The sequence below is a fragment of the Agelaius phoeniceus genome, chromosome 7, assembly GCF_051311805.1.
Source record: "Agelaius phoeniceus isolate bAgePho1 chromosome 7, bAgePho1.hap1, whole genome shotgun sequence".
Taxonomy (NCBI): Eukaryota; Metazoa; Chordata; class Aves; order Passeriformes; family Icteridae; genus Agelaius; species Agelaius phoeniceus.
In genome coordinates this window covers 27,134,287-27,154,638 of record NC_135271.1, presented here as the reverse complement: position 1 = coordinate 27,154,638, position 20,352 = coordinate 27,134,287, and the positions used below count along the sequence as shown (strand labels likewise).

Genomic DNA, 20,352 nt, shown 5'->3' with positions numbered 1-20,352 from the left:
GTAATGGTTTTTTACTGCATAATAAGGCTTTTGCAATTTGTTCCTGACATGTTCATGTGTGTGTTCATGGTGCTCTGTGTGTGTATGTGCACATAGAAGTAGCACTACATTTAATTTTTCTTATATCCAGTTATAATAGTCAAATAGTAACAATTGAATCTATTATTTCCACATTCCAGTGCATCTACTTGGATAATTTTTATTTGTATTAATAGTGTGGACTCACTGAACAATTGCAGAATATGCACAGAAGGTGTTTGCAATTTATTTTATTGTCTTTTGAAGTATGGCAGATAATTGAGTTCTTGGGAAGAAATGAGTGTTTCTGACACTTTTTCCTGCTTGATGGAACTTACTGTCTGTAGTGACCTTTTACTTATACTTCAAAAACTTTGTTTTGTTTTCATTGCTGATTTGCATGAGGTCTGAATGTCAGAGTCATGATAATTTATGGTGTTGACAGCTTTTATAAGATATGCTCCCATTCTTTCTTTGTTACATAGCATTCCCAGTATTGAATAGTGCATTTCTGATTTGCAGGATATTCTGTTGGAGCTGGACATTTTCTGACACCATCCAGTATAGAAATAATTGGAGGGGCTCCCCAACAGGAGCAGATTGGTAAAGTAAGGAATTGTCTATAATATTGGCTTAATGATTATAACCCCAAAAATACCATGATCTTCCAATTTAGATTAATATATTAAAGACAAGTATCAGATGTGACTTTTCATGGGGGAAAAGTTGAATAAGGAATTAGGGTAGGCAATCTGGATAACATTGATGTGAACTATGGTGTTGAAGAAGGTGCAGGTAGGAAACAGGAGATAGCTGTAATTTGTGATACTAAGCATTGCTTTGCTGATTCTTTAGCACATGCTGTAGAGAAAGCACTGGGAAGTGTTCCAGATTACAGTTTGCTGAATTCTGCTTGTGTTTTCTTTTCTTTTTAGGCATATATTTTTAGCATTGAGAAGCAATTCGATATTCTCTTTGAACTAAAGGGTAAAAAGGTAAATCTATCCTATTACTTTTCTGCACCTCATAACTTCTAGCACATCTTCATCAAAATGCAAAAATAATAATGATTTCTTGTCTGCACACAGCTCGGTTCTTACTTTGGAGCTGCAGTTTGTGCTGTGGACCTGAATTCAGATGGCTTCTCAGACTTACTGGTTGGTGCTCCAATGCAAAGTACCGTCAGAGAAGAGGGAAGAGTTTATGTCTATATTAATTCAGGTTCTGTAAGTATTTTCTCTTAAAAACACACGGCAACAGAGCTGTTCTGGTTTAATAGGCTAAGAGGAAGAGTTTCCCATATTTCCTGATATGGAAAAAGCAGCATTAGGGCTGTGATGGCTGCCCCAGCAGGAGTGCACAGCACACCCCCAAAGGCTGCAGTGTCAGCTGTAGCACAGTTACTCCCACCAGTGCTGGAGCTGCACGCAGACTGGGTGCGTTTCCTAGGAGCTGGAGGTGGTGGCAGCCTGCCCCTGCAGCCTCTTTCCAAGCTCTCCTCCACTGCTGTGCTTCCCACTGAACTGCCAGCTGAAGAGAAACTTACCAAGCCCTTCAGAAACCAACAAGGACTGGAACATTTGCATGCAGTTACTGGTACCAGTCAGGAAAGAGACGGGTATTCCTCAGTTTTGCAATTTACATGACTGAATAGATCATGCATTAGAATAGGCTTCTTTTTATGCTTTCTAAGGCTCAGAAGTGGAAGTGTAGTCACTTTACCATTCTTACACTAAATACCATAAAATGTATTTGAAAATGCTTGCTTCTACATCAAGAAGTTTGGTGGGGTTATATATTGGTATCCAAGGCAGTTTTAACATTTTGAGTAATATTCCATTAATGTGCCATTGACTCTGTTTTCCTTCAGGAAGCAAAGATGGTAGAGCTGAACATAGAGCTCAGCGGGAGTGACTTGTATGCAGCAAGGTTTGGAGAGTCCATAGCCAATCTAGGAGACATAGACAATGATGGCTTTGAAGGTAAGGATACAAAGAAAACCTGTTGGGTTTAATTCTCTCTGATCAGTGGAATGTCATGATAAACAGGAGGATTATGGAAGTCTGAGAATTCTTTTGGTTTGTGACTTGACTTTTCTCTTCTGACTTAAAAAACAGCTGCTTCACAGTCATTGATGTTTATTACCAAGGCACTAGGTTCTGTCTAAGAAAGAGCATGAGCATAAAGTGATAGCATAATCTGTAACTTTTGTAACTCAAATGGAATCACTAATCCTGTGTTAAATACCTGAGACAAAGGTTGGGGAATAATTTGACAATTCTGTAACAATCATAAACAAAAAAATGAGTCAAAATCTGCTTATTTTATACTCACCAGTAAATACTAAATACATGGGGATATTGAAATTAACCTTCACGTTGGGAGATTGCTATGGAAATACTGAAATGAAAAGTGGATGTAATATGGAGAGTAAGAGTAAGAAAAAAAAATTGTAAGAAAAAGGCTGGAAGCAAAATATAAAGAGAAACTGGTAATATAAAGCATTTTTCTGTAGCAATTAAAAAGCACAGCAGAGCCAACTCCTTCAATGATCTAAACCATCAGTTTCAGCCCTGTGAAGATAATGGTGTAGGTGGTGGTGTAGAATCTGACCTCAAGAATGTGTGTGTAATTTTAACAGGCACAACTTGACTGTCCCATTTTCATCTCACTAGTAGAAAGATGTATAATGTGCTTTATGTGGTTTAGTCACCACAGTATGGACTCAATCAATGTGGATTCAATCAGAGAATTGCTCTGTAAAACCAAACAGTCAAAGGCTTTGGGCTTCATATGATTTTTGGTTCAGTGCAGCATAAATTATTTCTGATTTGCAGTGAGTTCAGTTTTTTCTTATTTGTAAATGCAAGTTCCCAGTTATTAACAGTGACTTTCAAGATGGTGTACATAATCTCCCCATCCCTCCCTCCACTGCTTGGTTAACAGCCTCTGGCTATTTGAACCATGGGAGTTTTTGGTAAGGGCTGTTGAGGGTGGATTGGTGAGTAGGTACGTTCATTCAGTTTGTTATGAGTTGCCTCGTCCCTCTGGGATTAGGTCATCTAGGCATAAAACATATCCCTTTGTACCAACAAACATATCCCTTTGTACCTTCATTTCCTTGTTAAATGCCTTTCCAAGCTTATCATTAACTGTTATGGACACTTCATAGAAAAATAAATGGTTTATTTTGGGCACTATAATAAGAGTACTTGTGTTTCAGTGACTTAATCCATGTGGGAAGAGCAGGAAAATCATCACTGTTCCATAAATATAACGCTTGTTTTTTCCTCTTTTTTTAAAGATCATGATAATTTTGCCTTCTTTCATGGTAACCTTTTAACCTCTTAAGGGTCAAAATTAGTATTGCTAGAAATAGACTTTGACAAAATGGCAGTATTTGATTGTTGCTTTTCACACACAGTAATTAAGGTAGAATCAGACTACTGAGCTGGTCTGTATTGTTTCTGATTGCTTTATATCTGTGTTCAACACTGCCTTTGAATTCAGGCAAGTAAATCTGGTCTGGCATTACATGCATCAAGATTTGCATTTCTTCAACTGTTCAGTAGTCATATTTCCTAGTCCATGATCATTGCTGAATTGTTCTTCCAGATGTGGCAATTGGGGCTCCACATGAAGATAATCTAAAAGGGGCTATTTATATATACAATGGCAGGAAAGATGGAATAACACCATCATTTTCACAGGTATGCTTTTTCAATGCAAAATACCCAATCCAGAAAAACCCCAAGCTTAAATCTGAGAGGGTTTTCCCTTCATTTGACAGTCTGACCATCTGAAGTACATTAAAAGACTTCAGAAAATTTTTACATGGTCTGTGATTTTCAGTCGTAATATAATCTGTAAGAGAGAAAAAATTGTTTTGGGAGCTTTAAAAAAGATTTATGGGATTTAAGTTCATCAGGATTTTTCTGCAAACATTTTTTGTTGGAAATTGTAACTCAGAGATTAGCTTTCCAAGAATAATTTTCTCTTGTACATTTTTCTCCTCAGAGAATACAAGGAAAAGAAGTCAGTAATTCTTTGAGCATGTTTGGACAATCCATATCAAGTGGCATTGATGTAGATAACAATGGTTATCAAGGTAAATTAAGCAATTTTGTTTACTTTTAATTTTTAAAAGAATAGAAATTCATGGGGAACAACCCTACTGTGCTACTTGATACTTTTAACTGAAGCAGAATCTGTTATTGAGATGACATGTCACATCTCATATTTTGGGAAGAAAAAACAAGAGGTAAAGCTGAGGCCAGGCAGTCAGGTTTCACGGTCACCTAACTATTATTTAAGGACTGAGAACAATGTAATAGTGAGATCATAGTGCACAAGGGGAAGAGAAATGTGATTTATACTTTTAAAGCAGACATCTCATTTACAAATGTCACAATGAGCTGCTTTGGGCACTGGAAGCATGTTTGTTGTCCAGACTAGTGTGCTAACCTGAATGTATTGCTGGCCTTCCCAGAGTCTGAATTCTGACAAGAGTCATGGACTCCTTGACTCTCAGTCTGAGTGAACAATACTTTACCCTCACTTAGGGCTCATGGCATTGAGCTAAGGCCATTGTGGAGTTCTTGTGGCCATGACAAAGTAGTGCTAACTTGGTGCCAAGTATATATTAATTGCTTTATACATATCATCAAAACATTCTGACATTTTGCAGATAAGTGTTAGGTCAGGTCAGGTATGTCTGTCCTGCTCTTGAGGATGGAAAAGCACAAAGTTGCCATGATTTGTGTTCTGGCTCTGTCCACAGAAATGTTATCCAGGTTAATTTGTAATGCTGGCCTAAAGGGCAGGTTACAAGTAGTCTGCCCACAGGTCAGCTGTTGGTTACTAATCTGGCAATAACGCCCTCAGGCCCTTATATCATTTAGTCATCTGACAATTCACTTTTGCTGCCTCATTTGGGAGGTATATAAACTGTCTATATTTCTTTCCTTCTTGCATGAATAGAATTCAGTTCATTTGGAATAAAGGAAATACTTTTATCTCTCTCTATGTATAATTTCATACATGTTATAGACATAAACAAATCAGTTATATATATAAAAAACAGTTTGTATGTGCATGTATAGCAATATTGAATATCTGGATGGAGAAGAAGGCAAGTATCTCCTACCTAGCTGAGTTGTCCTTCAGTATCAACCACTTAAACATTGAATAAAAATCAAATCATCACATATCAATATCTGGAAGTCCAGCAAATTAGCATGCAGCATTTAGGACAGTGCAGAAGTATTGGAGCTGTCCTTGAATACTAGTATATCCCTTCTAGTAAATAAAGGACAAATGGTGCCTTAATATTCACCAGAAAGTGAATATGCTATAAAATGCTTGTGCCTAGGAAGTAATTCCTGTTGACAAATTATGGTTATTGATACATTCTTTTTGTGCAGATGTGGCAGTTGGTGCATTTTTCTCTGATTCTGCTGTGGTGTTCAGGTGAGATTGATATGTTTCAGTACTTTTGAAGACTGAATTTAACTGTATTTTTTTAGTGGAATTTATTGAAACTCAGTAGTTAATTTAACCTCATTATATTCTTGATATCTTCAACTTCGCTAGGCTCTAGAAGTCTCTACAAATGAAACATTTAAGTAAACACGTTGAAAAAAATGAAAATATCATTCTGTGACTTTTTGAGGTAAAAATAATTTGCATACAACTATTTGAAACTATCTGAAAAATGCAGATAACTTTAAAATTATAATTCTAAAATATAAAAATAGGTTGTCAGGGATGATTAGTTTTTCAGACATTCTGTAAGCTATATCTAAACATTATTTGTGTTACTCTGTTCTATTCTTAGAACAAAACCAGTGATAATTGTTGAAGCTTCTTTGAAGCATTCTAATTCAATAAATCGAACTAATTTGGACTGCATGGAAAATGAGCAGCCTGCCACCTGTATGAATTTGAAGATATGCTTTACCTATAGAGGACGGGAGGTACCTGGTTATATCGGTAAGCTACTGGAAAAATAATCCCCTATCTGTACTGATTTCAAATGCACCTATTTACAGAATAATGCTGCTGGTATTCAATAGACCATTAATCTGATTTCAGTATAAAATGAAAAGCTGAAAACATGGATACCGTTTTTTATATCACGATTACCCTATAACATCAGGCCTTTACACTTCTGTTCAATTTGGAGTAAGAGCACATCCCTGCTAGAACTGCTGGAGTTACTTGGAGAGACAGCAGCACTAAAAGGGTGATATTTAGATGTCCTCTAACAGCAATCTTCTCAGGCATGGACCAAACCAGATGGGACTGCTGGAGGATGCTGCCTTCCACTTAGCAATAGAGAGAAAGCATTGCTTCCCAAACCAGCTCAAGCAGCTGATCATATTGTGGGGCACTTTGTGAAAGAAAAGGAGTCCCACCAAAATTACTGAAAAATAAATCTTGTATTGTGTTTTATATAATGCATATTTTGCTTTTGGCAAAAAACTGGTATTGCTAGAAGTGATGTCTTTCAGAGGGAATATTCATGGTGAATTAATTTAACATAATTTACTGTCTAAATTTGCCTGTATTGCCTGAGTGCTTTTAACCTACTTGTCATGTGCTATTTGTAAACTGTAAACAGCCCTGCAAGTACATGGTATATAAAATTAAATTGCTCAACTCTTCTGGGTGAGAACAGACAATAACCTTAGGGAGCATGTTACAGAGAACACATACAGTGATGAACTGTAAAGTTATGTGTCTTTTGATCTTTATCAGATCTTTTGAAACTGATACTCATTTTGAAAGATGAGCAGTCAGACTGGGTCACCCTTGCTGTACATAACACCTTGACATCTTATGTACACCTTGACTTGTACATAAGACTTTTTAATTTTAAAAAAGTACTGGTAGAAATTGTAGATAACCTAACCCTTGGCAAAAAATTAGAAGTAATAGATCTGTAATGCTCTGAAACTTGTTTGTAACTTCTTACCATAGCAATCCATGCTAACTTAAATAGAAAAAACTATGAAGTCAACTAGCACTGACAAATATTGTTTAACTTAAGTGTTTGTTGTAAGTTACTGTCAGCCCTGTAACTAACTGAAGTGTGTTTTCTATAAATAGATTTGGGTAGAAAATGTAAATACAACCTGATAAACTATCTCTGATCTAAATGCACATATTGGGGAACAGCCATGAAGCAATTTTCAGGGTACTAGAAGTTTTTCTTAGTATGGATTTATGTCTGTGTTTTTAAGCAGAGCATTTTAAAATGGATGTTACAGAATATACTTATGGAAGTGAGTCAGAAGAAACTCATTAAGATTGCAACACTTAAAGATTTATAACCTTTATTTTCCCTGGATTTTATTTTGTAGTGTTGCTTTATAATCTGAGTGTTGACGTGAACAGAAAAGAGGATACACAAGCAAGATTTTATTTTTCCTCCAATGGAACACATGATACAATCTCAGGAGAAGTAATGATTTACAGCAATATTACTACCTGCAAAGATCATCCAGCATTTATGAGGGTAATGTAGTTTTCAGTATGTATTGCCTTGTAAATCCTTTGTTCACCTTTGAAAAGCAGACCTGCTGCAAAAGAACCTATTCTGTTTATAATTGCATCACATGATTGTGGAAGTAAAATATTTGTATTCAGAACTTCCACAGTTAATATGTTTTAATTCTGATGCTTTCTCAGCTTTCTCTGAAGAAGTCAGTAGGTCTGCCATCTCTTACATTGGTGAGATGTATAATAATAATAATAATAATAACCACAGTGATTAAGTTGGACCTTGAGCACTCTTGAAATTTCTTCATCTTTTTTGTGGATGACAGATCATATATAGATTGAGGTTGGTTTGGAGCAATCGTGAAGATATAAAATGAATATTCTGCTGAACATTTCTGATGGAACTTTCTTATGTATTCCTTAATGCCAAGTCTTAAAACTTGTATTTTTTATGTTTTGTCATCTGTAAGTATAACAAAGAACATGTGTGTGGTTTTGCTTCTGTTTTTATTGTGAGTAGATAAGGTAGACTCAGCTAAAAATGAAAGAACCCATTCCTGATCCACAGGAAGTGAAATGAAGATGGTTGCTAGAAAAGTCTGTAGTTCAAGGTCTATAGTGTGGTGTGCTTTGTGAATTTGCTGCAAGGAGCCAAAGGTTAGCAGGGTGTGAAGAAGAGCTTTGCTTGGCCTTGCTTGATGTTTTTTCCCTTCAAGGAATGCAGCACTCACCCATAACCTGAGGGTGGAAATGGGGTAGGAAGAGCACTTGTGCATGACCTATCCCTCTGAAAGGTGAAGAGGGACTTATCTTGAAAATGGAATAAAACCTGTAATCAGGACAAGGATATAATATTTTTAAGGCCATTCAGTTAACAAGAAAAAATTTATCACTTTTATTTTATCAAACATCTTAGAAGCTTTTCCTCCAAAACAAAAATTTTGGAAAAACTTGGAAGTCCTAAACCACGACAAACAATAAAAATCACTGGACACAAAGGAACTGCATTTTATTAAACTCAGAAAAAATAGACTTCTCTCCTGTCAGACCTTATCTAGGAGGGAAGAGAGGGAGTATTTAGATGTAAGGGGAAATAAGGGCAATAAAATAATGGACTACTTGGCCTAATGTTTTCTTTGAAATCCTTGAGGTAGCAATTCTGTGACCTTTTGAAACAAACACCTGTCAAGGTGACTGATGCAGTTGATCCTGCACAAAGGCTGGAAAATAAATTTTATTTTCTACAGCTACAAAAAATCCTGCAGGGAAATAATCTTCAATGTATTTTTCTTCTTCCTTGATTTCCCTTATTTTTTGTTTGTGACATGATTAGAAGCTAATTCTTCATCATAAAGCTTCAGGGTAGAAAGGAAAGCTTATGTTACCTACTGGAAAATTTCCCAGATGCATCTCAGCTGATAGCTGCACCTAAGTGAATGTTGCTTGCAGGAGCAATGGCAAATTGCCACTCACTTTATAAGAGTTTTGTAAACTAATGGAGATGTGATTGACAGCTGACCTTGTTCAGATTGCTGTACCAGCATTAGCAGGTATTTGTGTAGGAGGAAGGAATTGATTTGCCTCACTTCCTATAGTCCATCATTAGGGGGTTTTTTCCTACGTAGAATTCAATTTTCTTTTCAATTCTTAATTAATAACATTATAAGCATCTCCTTCCACCCACTGAGGTTTCTGTACTTGTGTGAAGCTCCTAAAGTTAAGTAAGTGTGAATGTCTGTCAAGTACAGTCCTTGCAAAAGACAATATAAATTTTATGTATTTTGAGTAAAGGCTAATTAATAGCTAATTAGTATAATGGAAGTAATATAAAGCAGATGCAGAGAAGACCTTGTGGAAAATTATTACAAATTAGATAATATGTGATTTGGCCAACACAAGCTTGCAGATAAGAATTAAAACAGTGGCCATGTGGAAGGACAATCAGTGTCTGTCTATCCCCTACACTAAGGGAGTAATTTAATCAGGTTTGCTACTGTTGGTGCTTCAAGCTGTTCAGTTTTCACAAGTAGGTAGTTGGGGCTCTGATCTGAACATTCCTACACAGGCAAGGCTTCATGTACAAAATAGTCATTTATTGAGGAGTTCAACTTCTTAATACAGAATGGAAAATAAAGGAGCAGAAAAATAAAATGCAGTCACAACTTGATTTAATTGTACTGTGGGAGAACTAATTTTGATTTCATATGTAAATACCCATTGGGTTTGTCTGGCCTCATTCCACTGGTTACCCTTTTTCATTTTAGCCAACTTTGCCTATTTTTCTACCTGGGCAGTGCAGCCTTTCATAGGTGTGTGAGGCAGGATTATTGCAGAAGTAGGCTTGCTGTTTAGTAGGCTCTCTCCTCATAGAAGAATCATCCATCCTGAAATGGCTGATGCTGTCATTGAACATATTCTGCCTTTATGCATTTCTAATTGCCTCCTTCAGCAACAAAGGTGTCTGGGAAAGTGTATTAGCCATATGGAATTATTTTACATGTGAAAAATAGGTTTTGCTGTTTTAGTGAGTTCTGGGCAACCTTGTAAGTTTAAAACATAAGCATACATGTTTTGTCTTATATGATTAACTCATTAGGTTTCCAATTTTCGTAGAAAGATGTAAGGGATATCTTGACTCCTGTACATGTTGAAGCGAGTTATCATCTGGGGCATCATATTCTACAGAAAAGAAATGCTCAAGAATTTTCACCACTTCAGGCTGTTCTTCAACGCAGGAAAGAAAAAGATGTTATAAAAAGCAAGGTTAGTGTATGAGTTCTCTTTTTTTCCCAATGCAGTGAGTAAATAGTCATGTTTTAATCTCTAGTTAAAAAAAGCTTCACTGATTCATAGCATGTGAAAGAATGCATTTTCCAGACCTACACCTAGGGATTGTGTCTTGATATTAGTTAATAAACCAGAATGCTTAAAAAATGCCTGATTTTTTGCAAAAAAACTCTTTGCAGAACTTGTGTACCATCTGTATTATGATTTAAAAATAAAGTATGTGCAGAGAACTTGCTAGCATAAATAGTACTATATATCTCAGAATCCATATATGAAATACACTCTTTGAAATATCCATTCAACTACACAATGTAAAAATTGTACTTTAAAATTATTTCTGTGTTAAATACACAATGTCATGTTGGTATTAATCTTGAAGTATTGATGTTGCTGAAATATTAGTTCTGTAAAGGTACTACAGGTTTTCAAGTCTGTGAGGGGAAAGAAAGAGTATATTTTTTATCCTTTAGTAACTATGAAATCAACCTTTTTTCCCAAGAAATCCCAAATTATTAAGAGACTTTGACTTTAGTTAACTTTTCACAATGGTTAGCTCCCCAGAAAAGTGGTCAGAGCACCAAGCCTGAGTTCCAGAGGTATTTGGACAATGCTCTCAGACACAGGCTGTGACTCTTGGGGGTGTCCTGGGCAGGGCCAGGAGCTGGACTCAGTGATCCTGATGGGTCCCTTCCAACTCAGCTTTCTCTGTCGTTTCTGTAACTGAGATACAGTTGGCCATCAGAACTCCCCAGATATGTAAGAGCTTCTTTTAAATGGCATACTTTGACTTCTCATTTTCATTCAAAATTTTGTTTTAGAAACCTCAGAGTTATAAAGAAAGAAAGAAGGAGGGAGGTGTTGAATACAGTGACATAAATGCACTCTATAACATACTGATAACCAAGACATGGACACCTGCAACTCCTGGTGTCTCTGCTCTCATCAAACCTTTCTAACAGTAGGATAAGTAAGGGTTGTGTAATTAAACTCTTGCAAAAATGAATGTGCTGTATTACAGGAGAGACTGCACAGACATCAGTTCTGGATCTTCTAAAACATTCTGCCCTCCCTGTGTACTGCTGTAAAGATTGTCTGAACATACACCCACAGGTTTCACTGTGACAGACTGATCTGGAAAGCTCCTCACTGTTACTCTGGATGCACAGAATGTGTTTGGAAAATGGAAAATCATAGCCTGATTGAATTGTATGTTAGCAGTAAGAGCTATTAGACACTTCCTGGTGTTTAGTTACTAGGTGATGGGTTTCTTTCTCTAGAAATACTGTTACTCACCATTGGAAGCATAAGACTCTGAAGTGCCTTTCTTTATTTTTTTTTTAATTTGGCTTTTACAGTTTATTTTTGCAAGATTTTGCTCCCAAGAAAATTGTTCAGCTGACTTGAGAGTTTCTGGAAAAGTTGTTTTTCCAAAGTAAGTATAATGTAGCTTTCATTTTTTTGGACAAGATTTAGTAAGATTTTATTTAAATTATTCTTTGATCTTTTGTATATAAATTACAGTAATCCACAAATTCTCAGGACTCCCTGAAAAAAACCAAGAAGTGTCTTAATTGAAGACTATTTGTAAATCAAAAATCTTGCAGAAAATGTAACATAGATGAAAACCTGTTATTGCATAATTAGAAGATTTTACAGCTCAAAAAATACATCTTAAAAAAAACATAAATTTGTGTTCTACACTTGATATATAACTGGGCTAAGATAACACTGCACAATGCATACTCGATATGCAGACATCATAAATAAAATTGTAAAATTGACAAGCTATTAGTTATTTCTGCTGCTCTTTCTGGATATAGAGTACTTGCACTGTATGAAGTCTCAATCAGCAGTATAAAACTGAAGATATAATATTCTTAAATAAAAGAGCCACTTAATTGTTTTAAGTTGTATTTTATCATCACAACCTTTTTCTTTATTGACTATTATATTTCAAAGTAAGGAATACAGGTGAGCAAAAAGAGGAATTGTAGCTGTTTTGAATCTCAGCTATTTAGATATTTTACCTGTAACTTGGATTTTCTTGTGTCATTCATAACTTTCAAAGTCAATTCTACTCAAATCAAAATATGAGGTTGAACAACCTAAAATGGCATCACAAGATGCTGACAGTCACCTAATGCTTATTGATCCGACCTGTGTGATCCTGAGCACAAACTTTGTCATCTTCATGGATTTCAGAGTAAGATGAGTATCTATCTGTCCACTTTAACTTGTGGCCTGTAGCGTGAGTCTTAAGCACTTTCATTTTCTTAGGCTGGATGGTTATTTTATTTAAACACTCATAAACTTCTAAGAAAGAATGGTTGTGCAGAATTTGCATTAGTGACATTAGAAATGCAGTTTTATAAGCACTTCCAAGCTCTAAGAAAGAAAAACAGATTACAACATATCTGCTTAACATTAGGCCCAGTAGCAGATTTGCAGTGTAAATAAATAGTCTAAATATCTTGATAAAGTGTGAAGTATCACCTTAAATTACCTTGTGCCCCTAGAATCTCGATTAAAAACTAGTTAACTGTGAAGTGATAATTTATTTTGTCTTGACAGAATGCATTCATTATCCTTGAAGAGCAGGGCAAACACCTTTGGCTTTAAAAGAATGAAATCAAATAGGGATGGCAATGTAATGCTTTATTTACTGAGTAGCAAGTCTTCATGTATACACTATCATGTTTTGTTTAAATTGCTTAGATTTTGGCCTGCTCTGTAAGTTTCTAGTCTGCATCATGCATTTTTTAATGAAGAATGAAATATGATTACCGGGGAAAAGCTCTGGTTCAGCTTTGCTGTAGTCCCAGATGTGCACCTGGTGCTTTTGTGTACTTGTGTGTTAAGCTGGGAGGCATCTTTGTGACAGCATATTGTTAATGAGCTTGGCTTTAACGTGGGTAAGAGGAGTGAGTGCTGGGTATATAAGTGCTAAAACAACGTTCCAATTTAACCTAAACTTGACAAGCTACCAAAATGTTAACATTGTGTTTTTCTTTAATTTGCTTTTGTCTTGGAACCTATCTGCTTATGCAGTGCTTTTGCCTTCTGTTGCTTTTGTAAGTGCCAGCTTCTTTCCCAAAGGTGTTCAGTGACTAATGCTTTGGTTTCAAGCCAGAATATCTGATAAATGTCTATTTCTAGGCACCCTTTCTGCAAGTCTTAATTAAACTTTAATGTCAAGCTGAAGTTTACTTTCTGCCCCCGACAGGGTGTCTGTACTTGTAACATGAATATAGAATATTACACAGATCATAAGAGAGGCATATTCACTCTGCCCCTCTTCCTATTAACTCAGTCTCACATTTGAGTGCAAAGAGTGAATGTTCAAATAACGTCTGAAAGTACTGGAGCAGTGACACGTTGCTATTCTGGCCTGTAGAGGAAAGGGCTGGTCCTGCAAAGGCCAGGAGCACAACTGGGCTGATGACAATTCCCTTGCTCTCTCATTAACCACTTCAGCCTTTAAGGGGTGACCATCACAAAACTGTCTCGTACCTTAGTCAGAGAATTGAGTAAAACCTTCCATCTCCAGCTGAGCTTTCTCAGAACCAACTGAAACTACCTAAAAGAGCAGCTTTGCTTACAGGCTGTTTCTAAAATTACTTTCCATTTACATTATAATTATTTTTATAGGTCTCATGAAAAGAAAACGTACCTTGGTGTTGGAAGTGTGAAGACTTTATTGTTGAACATTTCTCTGCTTAATGTTGGAGATGATGCATATGAAACTCTCCTCCGTGTTCAGATCCCTAAAGGTCTTTATTACATTCGAGTTTTAGAATTGGTAAGGAAAAAAAATCTCTCACACGGTAATCCTTTGATATTTTTCTTTTTCTGCCTGTTGTTTTTCAAATTCCATTTACGAATTGTTGAGTTTCTTTAGATACTGAACCCATGACCCTTCATCAAAAACTGCCAAAGCATCAATTTTTCGATTCTTAGACTTCTAGCTACCCAAATCAAGTGCAATTTAATCAATACAGATGATTTACATAATTTCAGTAACAACTAAAATAAATAATTAAAAAAAGTTTTTTAAATATTTTCAGGATGTTACAGCTGTTTTTTTGGCTGATGGTCATGTTTTCAGTGATCACAAAGATCTCATAAAATATTTCCTAAATACACAAGCTTATAAAAAGTCATAAATCTAATTTCTGCCTTTTAAAAATAATTGTTTTCCATGTAGAATCCCCCAGATCCACCTTTGTGAGTTGGCTTTTAACGTGGGTGGGTCTGGATCTGGCACATGTGCCTTAGCTTCAGTAAAAGCAAGAAGCAGATGAAGTAACTGATATAATAATCAATATAATCTATTATGTTAAACTGATCATGGGTGTCCTGGATATTGCCATCAGTGAAATAACAAACACCTGGTTCAGGAAAATATAAAGCACCCAATTTTAGTGTGTCCATGTAATTTGAAGTGTCTGAAAGAAAAACCCCACCTTTTTTATTTTAATCATTAGTAACTTGTCCTTTATTTTAGGAAGAAAAACAGATACACTGTGCAGTATTAGATAAAGAAATTAATGCAGTGACACTTGAGTGCAGTGTTGGCTATTTATTTGTGGATCACAACTCAAAGGTAAGCTGTAAATGGAGTTCCTAGCTTTAGAAACACCCAAAATAGGTTATGAGGATTTTCATGGAGGGGAAAAAAAAATCTCTGCATCTCTTCTTCATTCCCAGCTACCATCTCTTATCATGTTGGTATCTGTATCTCTCCTGCTACTTTTAAATGAATTGCTTAAACACTCCCTGGAATAATTCATTAAGGGACAACAGTGTTTGTATTGTGCATTGACTTCTAGAGAAGTGGGCTGACTAATGCCATGGGCATATGTGTTAGGTCAATAGAAAGGGACTAGAAGACACAAAAATTAAGTATTTCCTTAGTTCTGAATTTTTTAGGGCAGGGGATTCTAAATTAGCTTAATAAAATATTTGCATTGAAACTCTGTGAAGTTACATTGCCATTTAATATAAGGAAAATTTTATTTGTTCTGCAGCTGGATTATAGTTTCCTCTTGGATGCAAGCTCATTAACCAGAGCAGATGAGGACCTCAACATCATCATTAATGCTACCTGGTAAAGTCTAATAAAAATTGCTCAATGAAAAATACTACTAGCTTTGGAAAACAAATAACTGGAAAGGCTTAGCAAAGCAGGATTGCAAGGAAGTAAATTGGCTGCAAATCAAATAGAGAAAGAAACTCCAAAAAAAAAAATAGGTGATAGATATTTAAATAGTAAGTAGGTTTCTACCTGTAAAAAATGTGGAGGTCATTAATGCCTGACATGTTGTTGCCAATTAAATATTTTTATTTTAATTTTAAGCTGAAAGGTCTGCTTAGTATTTTTTATAGAAATAATGTATAGCTTATGATGGTGCCTTCAATACAGATTTTTCTCTTTGCATTTTTGTAGTAAAAATGAAGATGGGAACATGTTGCTGGATAACACACTGACTTTACCTATACCTCTAAAATATGAGATCGAGTTAAATACTCATGGGTGAGTCCCCTATTGGTATTACCTGCACATCACAGAACTGTTGTCTTGTTACTGTTCTAAATTCACTGAGTTTTTAAGCAGAAGTGTGACATAGCTAAAAAATCCTTGGTCTGAGTTGGCACAGCTGTCCTGGGCACGGACTTAGACACTTGTAAGAGTTTTTTCCACTGCTGTGAGGTGAGACCATTGGTATCCCTGGTGCTCCAAACTTGTCTCTGAACAGACTAACATGTTTTAATAAGGGGGATATCTCTTCCAGAAAGATGTGTTTAATCAGAGCATAGCAGATCCTCAGATTCCTTGCTTAACATGAACCATGATATGGGTTTGTTGTGGGGCATTCATGGAGTGTAGCTTTGGTGAGGATTTATGACTTTTTATGATTCATCTGCCTTTTTCAGAGGAAAGAGTACAAATGTAGAGGGTTTCTATTCCAAAGGCAGATGATTTCTGCTCTATGTTCCTAGATTTACTTCAAAGCAAACTTGGGGGTTTTCTTACAACCAGTCATACTGGAGGTAGCATGAAGCAGAAAGTTATGCTAATGATATGTAGGAATTCTGTTTAATAACAATTTCTAAACCATTGTAGGTTTGTGTCACCAACCTCATTTGTTTATGGATCAGAAGAGAAAGATTCAGCAGTGACATGTATGAAGGAAAATATCAACTTCACTTTCCATGTAAGAGTTTTCCTTTGTAAACCCTGTCATATTTCTTTTGAAGGTTAATGTTAAGTGCATCTAATGATAGTCTAGACAGTCAGGAAACTTTTAAGAGTACAAGGGCACCATGAGTAATTTTTGTGCATTAGTAATGGGGAGTTGCTATTAATCCCTCTTAGAAAACTTTTTTTGGCCTGGCAAATCTTCCACTGAGTGATCAGAGAAAAATTTCCTAACACAAGCAGGATTGAAAATGGTAGAGCAGTTCTGACTTGCCCCTTCTTCCTTTCAGAAACACTTGAAAAGGAATTATGGTAAGAAAAAGGAATTAGGAGCTTCTTGTACTTGTAAGAGTACCTATAGCATGAAATTTGTCCTCAGTGGATTAAAAGCAGGAGTTGGGACACAAATCTCTCCTAGTTCCTTTTGCATACTCTCCTGGCAGGCAGTCTGCATGACCTCAGGTACTCATCAGAGATTAGCACTACTTACTCATCAGCTCTGGAGGAGGGAAGGGCTCAGAATCACAGAATTTCTAGGTTGGAAGAGACCTTCAAGATCATCGAGTCCAACCCATGTTCTAACACCTCAACTAGATCATGGCACCAAGTGCCACACAGTAAGCCCACGGAATGAATGAACAAGATGTTAACACTCCTAGCACAATCCACTTTCCTGACAGCACACAGAGCAGCTGCTACCCCATTCTGTGCAGTTTTATGTATTTATATATGTGCAGTTTTGTTCCCTGAATAGCTACCCTTGAAGTTTTAACTGTTGAACTCCTCACCTCTTCCCCACAAGGTTATCAGTGCAGGACCAAGCATGTCTCCAAATACCACCTTGGAAATAATGATACCAAATGCTTTTCCACCCAGGGACATCAAATTATTCAACCCATTGGATATCAAGGTAAGCAAAGGCTACTTCATGTATTAGTAGCTGTATGAATTCCATGAAAAAGAGAAGCAGGACAAAGTCAGGTAGATCCTCAGTCTGTGTTTGATTTCCTAGCTATGGTGAAGCAGAGTGTACTAGAACAGGGTCATCTTCAGCCCCATGTGTTTCAGAATTCTGGAAATAAAATTTACATTTTTAATAATGATGCTATATTTATTTTCAGACAACAGCTGGACACTGCTCCTATGATAAATATCCCAGAGACTGTACTGAAACAGAAAAAAATGAAAACATATTAAAGGATGTCATCACTTTCTTTTCAAAGCCTACTAAGAGGCACATGGTAAGCTCTGTCTTTTGGCTTCAGTGGGAAATGACTGTATGAATAAGCCTTAAGAAAAGAGTGTATCTTATATAATGAAGTCACAGAACCATCTTCCAAGGATGTGTGGTGGCACCTGTGGTAAGCTCAGGGTAGTCATAGGTGACTTCAGTGAAAGAGTGAGAACTGAGCTGAGAAAGTTGATTAATGACACATTGCTGAAGTCAGGGTGGATGACAGACACCTACAAAAAACTGCCAGAGGGATATGGAACTGAATGAGTGGGCAAGCAGAATGGCAGAGGAAATTCAGTAACAAAGAGAAAATGATGCATAAGGGAAAAACAGGCTTTATTTTAATTATATGAGGTATGCAGATCAAATATTCATTGTCTTTTCCTCATCAAAACAGTGCCAGCAAACATAACTAACAGGAGCCAGGTTAAAAAAAAACCCAGATGTTAAAAATAACTGAATTCCAAGGAAGACTATACAAGTTAATGGAAGTCAAGAATTACAAAATACGTGGAAATCACATTTGGCTGGGAAGCAATTAAAAATGTTCGGGAGGCTGGGAGAGTGCCATACATGTGTGGCCTGTTCCAGCTCATCCCTCTGTTCCTGCTCACAGACCTGCTGCAGGTCAGGCACTCCACTACACAGTCCAAACCACAACTGCTATTTTAGCATTCCATTGCTGAGGCTTTGTCCTCATAGAAATCTGTTTCCTCCACCTTGTCTTTGATAAAGTACAACATTATTTAACCTGTCATCTCAAAAAATAACAAAAACAAACAAAAAACCCCTACCTCTTTTTGAAAATTGTTAATTTGGGACTTTTAAGTAAGCACAAGAAATATCAGCCAATGATTGAGATACAGCCTGCACTAGAATATCCAATCATTATTCAGCATGGTAGTCTTGGATAAAGAATAATGTTAAAGATATAATAAACATAATCTTCTACAGCCTTGTGTTTTTGTCTTCTCCAAAGCTGTGTGAAGTGGTGCTAGTTGTCAGTGTCCAAATGTAAGGATCAACCAATTACACTGTTTGCACTGGATAGCAAAGAATTATTGTCATTCATCATTATTGATAAAAACTAATTTGAATGACAGTGTAAAAATAAACCCTAAATATATAAACAAATCATGACACTTGTTCTTTTTCCGTCTTAAAATAATTGAATTTTTAATAAAAATGACATGTGTTTTGTATAACAATCAAGTTGGTCTCTTGTTACTGTACCTTTAGCACCTCTGGAATGACAGTGATGGATGACAAGCTCAAGTTATACCCTGAGTTTTCAAGAATAAACATGAATCCTTTTTAGTCAGTTTCTATTGTCTTTAAGATTATATAGTTGATTAAGTTAAGTTTTAATCTTTCCCTCCCTTGTATAGTACTGCATGAAAAATGACAGCCTTTGCTTACAAATACATTGCAAGCTGGGAAACATGGAGAGTGGAAAAGAAGCAACTGTTCACTTGCATCTGGAGGCTACTCCTTTACTTCTACAAATGGTAACACATGAATTTTTCATACTTGAGGGGAATATTTCAAGGCATATTTGCAGTATTCCCTGCATATAAATTCAAGTATTAGTATTTGTTTTCTATCAGTGAAACATGATTCAAACACGATTAAATCTAAATCTTCTAGTTTTTAACCGATTTTATGTTGCCAATGCTAAGGCTCAAGGTGATGTATGAAAACCAAAAATACATCTTTTAGTTTGTCACTTTATATTTATGGTATGTATTGCTTTGCCTATTCTGGCTGGGTTATGTAGGATGGGGATTTAACTTCAACTCATAATTGTATTTTTCTAAGAAAAGCAGTGTGGATGTGGACTTAAGTAAAATCCAACATGGCTTCATTCCAGCTTCTGGTACTAATTTGTTTTGTGCTCAGAAAAAGGCACTATTGTGTGTTTGTGTGAGATTCTGGTTATGTCAGCAGCTGTGCTATCATTTTTTGCTGGGCAGGAATCAGTGTGTTAAAATTATTTTTTAAAACATAGATTTTTTTTTTTTTTTGATCAGGATGATGCATCAGTACTGATGTTTGAAGTAAGAGCAATGGCCTGGCCAGAAAAAAGTGCAAAAGTTATTGAACTACATAAGGACAAGCAAGTTACATATGTAAGAATTCTCTTATGAATTTGTGATGAACATGTTAAAGTAGAAAAACTAATAGCAATTAATATTGTAGAATTCTATACATACCTATACACTAGCAATGAATATAGTGTTAATTACTTTTAAAATTAATTAATTTTCCTAGTGTTTTTAGTATCTATTAGGGAAAAACCCCCAACAGTTAGCACTAAGGTTATTTTCTGTTTTTCAGGTCTATTTGGAAGGAGTGCACCACCAAAAGCCAAAATACCGTGTTACTGTGCTAATTATTTCCCTCAGCTTAATAGTTGGTGTTACCTTGTTATTGGTTCTTTCATTTATATTATGGAAGGTAAGTTTTTAGTATTCCTTAGTTGCTTCCAGTCAGGAATTCATATTGTTGAAGGACTTTTGGATCTGGGTTAAAGAATAAATAACATGTTATTATGATTTGTCCTTTCTAAAGAAAGATAATTCCTCCTGTATCTTGGGGTTCTCCGAAAGTA

General features: G+C 36.0%; 1 protein-coding gene across 1 annotated transcript in view; it reads left to right on the top strand.

The window, feature by feature from the left end:
- Positions 1 to 20,352, top strand: part of ITGA4 (integrin subunit alpha 4) — a 35,454-nt gene that overhangs the window by 12,237 nt on the left and 2,865 nt on the right. Inside the window, exons 7-27 of the mRNA XM_054636658.2 lie at positions 541 to 626; positions 954 to 1,013; positions 1,107 to 1,244; positions 1,889 to 2,000; positions 3,634 to 3,728; positions 4,036 to 4,126; positions 5,442 to 5,487; positions 5,855 to 6,009; positions 7,383 to 7,537; positions 10,135 to 10,284; positions 11,664 to 11,740; positions 13,957 to 14,107; positions 14,813 to 14,911; positions 15,336 to 15,415; positions 15,755 to 15,841; positions 16,433 to 16,523; positions 17,310 to 17,417; positions 17,629 to 17,748; positions 19,130 to 19,249; positions 19,772 to 19,870; positions 20,079 to 20,198. Coding sequence (XP_054492633.2) covers positions 541 to 626; positions 954 to 1,013; positions 1,107 to 1,244; positions 1,889 to 2,000; positions 3,634 to 3,728; positions 4,036 to 4,126; positions 5,442 to 5,487; positions 5,855 to 6,009; positions 7,383 to 7,537; positions 10,135 to 10,284; positions 11,664 to 11,740; positions 13,957 to 14,107; positions 14,813 to 14,911; positions 15,336 to 15,415; positions 15,755 to 15,841; positions 16,433 to 16,523; positions 17,310 to 17,417; positions 17,629 to 17,748; positions 19,130 to 19,249; positions 19,772 to 19,870; positions 20,079 to 20,198 — 2,240 coding nt within the window. The remainder of the gene's footprint in view (positions 1 to 540; positions 627 to 953; positions 1,014 to 1,106; positions 1,245 to 1,888; positions 2,001 to 3,633; positions 3,729 to 4,035; positions 4,127 to 5,441; positions 5,488 to 5,854; positions 6,010 to 7,382; positions 7,538 to 10,134; positions 10,285 to 11,663; positions 11,741 to 13,956; positions 14,108 to 14,812; positions 14,912 to 15,335; positions 15,416 to 15,754; positions 15,842 to 16,432; positions 16,524 to 17,309; positions 17,418 to 17,628; positions 17,749 to 19,129; positions 19,250 to 19,771; positions 19,871 to 20,078; positions 20,199 to 20,352) is intronic.